At 45.6% G+C, this 5000-nt stretch overlaps 1 protein-coding gene across 1 annotated transcript in view; it reads left to right on the forward strand.

Annotated features, from left to right (window-relative positions):
• ranbp10 (RAN binding protein 10) overlaps positions 1 to 5000 on the forward strand; it is a 32635-nt gene that overhangs the window by 19631 nt on the left and 8004 nt on the right. The window contains exons 4-10 of the mRNA XM_079271409.1: positions 1160 to 1327; positions 1457 to 1479; positions 2380 to 2564; positions 3214 to 3326; positions 3705 to 3813; positions 4012 to 4160; positions 4276 to 4492. Coding sequence (XP_079127535.1) covers positions 1160 to 1327; positions 1457 to 1479; positions 2380 to 2564; positions 3214 to 3326; positions 3705 to 3813; positions 4012 to 4160; positions 4276 to 4492 — 964 coding nt within the window. The remainder of the gene's footprint in view (positions 1 to 1159; positions 1328 to 1456; positions 1480 to 2379; positions 2565 to 3213; positions 3327 to 3704; positions 3814 to 4011; positions 4161 to 4275; positions 4493 to 5000) is intronic.

Raw genomic sequence — 5000 nt, forward strand, 5'->3', positions numbered from 1 at the left:
ATGCAATGCTTTGGTGGGCTTGATGGTTCCCATTGTGAAATCCTAAAGGAACATATAATGTTCCACTTTAAATAGATGGCTTGTCCTGGAGTGTGACCTGGATATATTAAGAAAAATAAAAAACACTCATTACTGTACACTAAATATGAAGCTAGCTTAGCTTAGCATAACGGCTAAGCCTGGCTCTCTGTTAAGCAAATAATCGGCACCTCTAAGGCTCACTACTTTATTTGGATGTTTCTTGGACAGAACAATTGACTCATTTCTCTTCCTGACATTTCTCGTTTTTCGACTTATTTTTTCCCCTAAACAAAAAGAAATCTTTCAAATGATGCAATAACTGAAGGAAAACTTGTCCTCAAACAGGGAATAACCTTTAAGTCACAAAAACCTGCTGCTTCCATTGTTAAAGGGATTTAATTGCCAAAAAGCAACTATAATAAAAACATAAGTCATTTTTCTCGGAAAACACTTTGACATGTCGCAGTAGGAAAAGCACATGTGTTAATAATATCATGAATGATGGCTAGATTCCATTTAGCTGCTTCTGTTTCAGGGTCCTGGTATTGTGCGCGCTCTTTCCATTGTTGATGTTGGTAGATGGAGCTATTGTTAGACACACCTGTGCTTTTCCTGCAAGGACAAGTCAAAATGTCTGCTGTGAACAAAAAGGCTCGTCCCTCGCCGTCTTGGTCTCATTTTGTACCAAAACCATTGATTGGCAGTGACTCACCAGTTTCTTTTGCATAGACAACATCCTCCTGCTGGTCATCCACAGCACTGCAGCACATGCCAGACAGCCAGAAAGTGTGTGTGTGTGAGAATTTTCACAAGACGCCCTGCAGGCAGCGGTAGTCAGATGGGTAAAGTCTGAGCAGCCAAAAGTCAATGAGTAAGTGTCTCCCCGCCTTCAGCAGCAGCAGCAAATAACCGTTGAGAGCGACCTCGAGCAAGTCGCTGTACCTCAGATGCTCCCCTGGTTTCAGAAGCTGTTTTTGTGCCGAGCGGCTCTCGCTTGATGTCTGACCAGGGAGCTGACGCTGTAAAACAACATGCGTACTCCTGGAGCTTCGTTGTTAGTCACAGGCGGCTCTGCTAACAATTCACATTTTCCACAAGTGAAAAAAAAACGAATCCTAATCCCCCGTCCTATTTTTAGGGTGGGACAAGCACTCGTATGGCTACCACGGAGACGACGGCCACTCCTTCTGCTCCTCCGGGACCGGCCAACCGTATGGCCCGACGTTCACCACGGGGGACGTGATCGGCTGCTGCGTCAACCTCATCAACAACACTTGCTTTTACACCAAAAATGGCATCAGTTTAGGTGGGCGAACCCGTCGCGTGTACATTGACATGAATCGATTTATAACTGTGTCACACGTACATTAACGTTATGCTTCATCGAGAGCTTGAGATCATCACGTATACCTAACAGTAACCTTTTGTCCCTCAGGTGTAGCCTTCACAGACCTCCCTGTAAGTATCTTTGTATGTGCGTCACAAAATTGCAGCACCATTTTCACGATGGCAAAATGTACAGTGTGACAATGTTTTCTGCACATTAAGCTAATCGTATGAACCCATGTGATCCTTATCATACCATAACTGTAACTTTAGTGATAATGATAGCATATCGCTGGATATTGTACACGCAGGGCCACGTCTAATTGCAGCTTGTGTTGGCAGTTGGTTTGGAAACAAACCTTTTTTTTTTTTTGTGTGTGTCCAGTGGCCGCAGTAACTGGAACATTCCCCTGAAAAAGAAAAATTGAAAACCCCAAACATCCACTTTAACAGTTTTACCAGCCAAATCGTTTTTAAGAATAGAATAGAACAGGACCTGAAAATCACAGTTGGGGGCTGCTGGCCACGGTTGCTGCGAGAGCAGATGGAGTTCCCGACCACTGTCGAACCTAACCAGCGCTCAAACGGGTGCTGGTGTCGTTTTCATGCCCCATTCGTGGTTTTTGTCCAGCTGAACCATGTACTCTCATGATAGCCAAGTAAAAAGACAAAACACAGTGTCGTTAGCCGGCCTGTTTCCCCGCTGACAGATTCTCATTGCGGGAACTTTACAAGCTGTGAACTGAGGCTTTCCACACCCAAAGCTGTTAAGAACTTATGAGGCTTATTTGTGTTTCTAGTATAATTTAAACACCAAGATGTTTCTAGAATATACGTCATAAAAAAGGCAACAGTGGACCACTTGCACTGTTTGGTATCCCAGTACGATAAGCGAATAAACTAATAACTATTACGCAACTTATAACTTTCTCAAGATTACATGACTTGATACTTAATTGGACACACATTTGTATGTAAAAAAAGAAATGCTCAAAACAACCCTAACGCTCTTTTATCTGTACCATCTACCAGCCCAACCTGTACCCCACCGTGGGGCTGCAAACTCCGGGAGAGATCGTAGACGCTAACTTTGGCCAGCAGCCGTTTGTCTTCGACATCGAGGACTACATGAGCGAGTGGCGGGCCAAGATCCACGGCATGATCGCCCGCTTCCCCATAGGAGAGAGGCTGGGGGAGTGGCAGGCTGTCCTGCAGAAGTAAGCTTCGGTTGCCACTTCTCAGTGAGCGCACACCTGTCACTATGAGAACACGCTGTTTTGAGTGACGCCACAGAAATATAGCTGTGCCTGAAAGCTCTAAAGATGACGGCATGTAGCAGCTGTGCCAGAGAGCTCCACTGCTGTCAAAGAAGCTCTTAAAACACCATCACTGCTGCGCTGGGTGACGTAGCCCCTTATTACACATGAAGATTGGCACTGTCATTTATTTTGATCAAATCCCACATACACCGTCCTGCTGCTGTAAATACTCATTAGATCACCAAAATGCAGATTAATCCACTGCTGAAACAAAGGCACTATTTACTATTGTGTGAGTAAGGTTAGCTAGAAACTACAGTGCCCAGCTGTTTTAGGACATTTTCAAGCATGTTTTAATGAAGAAAACATATGTTGGTGAGCTTTTTTAATTCATTTTTTTAAAGCTTTATGACGTCAGTAGGAACCAGTGGGCTTGGGGCAGAGAGCCACAGACCGTATCGGGGAGTCAGAAAGCGTTAGAGACGGACGAACGCACTGTTAGTGTAGTGGGATCCGTTGACGACATGACTATAGAATATCCCCAGACTTCTCCTTTTTTAAGAAATTCAACCTTTTTAAACAATTTATTTTTACGTGCTGTCTCCAGTATGGTGTCTAGCTACCTGGTGCATCATGGGTACTGTGCCACCGCAACAGCCTTCGCCAGAGCCACAGAGACCCTGATACAAGAGGACCAGACATCTATAAAGAACAGACAGAGTGAGTGAACAAACCAACCACACGCATATTCTTTCACATTTTCATTTCACCGTCATACATACGGAACTAAGTCACTTAACGGCACCAAAGAATGTTCCGGGCTTGGTGTTGTTGAGGTCTTCCTCCTAAGCCATTTACGGTGTAGCTGCCTGTTTTTACATCAGAATACTTCCAGCAAACCGTCAAATAATACCATAATATTCATAACGGATTTTACATATGACAACATTTTTAAGTATCCCATCACTTTGAAAGAAACGGGGCCCAGAATTAGATACTATGGGTGTTGTTTGTCCTCTACCAAATGTTTGCTGTGTAAGCGTTGGTTCCTCTTCATCAATATGCTGTAAATAGCACCCTGTTTCTTTGGTCCAATAGGAATACAGAAGCTGGTGCTGGCAGGACGGGTGGGCGAAGCCATAGAGGCTACTCAACAGCTCTACCCCGGCCTGTTAGAACACAACCCCAACCTACTATTCATGTTGAAGTAAGTCAGTGTTTTTAAGGACTAAGATCGAATGCAGGGCAGAGATGCTGTATGAGGAAGTAAAGCCGAGCGTTGATGGTTGCCTTCGCTAACGCTGCTGTGGATGGGAAATTTACTCAACGAGAAAAATGTGGTGCCTCTCGCTTAAGAATGCCGGTATAACACGGTATAAACGGTATAAACCTCTCGGTTTTTAAGGTGTCGTCAGTTCGTGGAGATGGTGAACGGCACAGACAGCGAGGTTCGCTGCTTGTCCAGCCGCTCCCCCAAGTCCCAGGACAGTTACCCCGGCTCACCCAGCCTCAGCCCCCGCCACGGAGCCAGCAACACACACCTGCACGCCGGAGGTACACGCGCATCGCCTCGAAACCTCTGTCCTTTCTGAAAGACACACATTTTCTTACATTTATTTTTGGCAGAAATGAGATATGCGTCTGTGTTTTGCTGTCACCCGCCACACAGGAGCCGACAGCCCGACCTGCAGTAACGGAGTGACTCCCCCCAACAAGTCAAAGAGCCACGGCGGCACTGGCGTCGGCGGCATCAAATACCCCAGCGGGTCCTCCTCCGCCTCCTCTTCCACCTCCTCCTCCCCGTCCTCCGTCAACTACTCCGAGTCCAACTCCTCCGACTCCACTAAGAGCCAGCCACACAGCGCTAACAGCACCCAGGAAACCAGGTAGGGGTTCCGTTTACAGCAGATAAACCCAGACTGTCTCCGCTGACACACAACAGGTGTGGAGTGCAAGGGATTCAGTCAGGACATCGAATGAATCACATACACGCAATTTATTGTTACAAATACACCGAGATCTAGGAGGTAATGCTGAAGTTACGCTCAGTATGGTCACAGTTGATCATAAAAGGTGCCACATGGGACAGTTTATCATCAATAAATGATTACGACAGTCATTTTAAGACATTAATTGGTTATCGGCGCAAGCAAACAAAAACATTGGCAGCATCTATGATGGTGCACTACGTTTCACTTTCACTGGATTATTTATAGAAGGAAATCTTCTGTTTTGATCTCCTGTGTTGAGTGGGGGCATAATATTTGCTGTTCTCAATCAGTTTCTAACTGCGATGTGGTCCCACATGGACACACTGTTAATATCTGCCAAAGGTTTTTTATCTCATTCAAGAGATTCCGGTCTGTGCTGGTCTGTCCCCGGTCTTCTTGCTGA

The sequence above is a fragment of the Melanostigma gelatinosum genome (assembly GCF_949748355.1).
Source record: "Melanostigma gelatinosum genome assembly, chromosome: 1".
NCBI lineage: Eukaryota > Metazoa > Chordata > Actinopteri > Perciformes > Zoarcidae > Melanostigma > Melanostigma gelatinosum.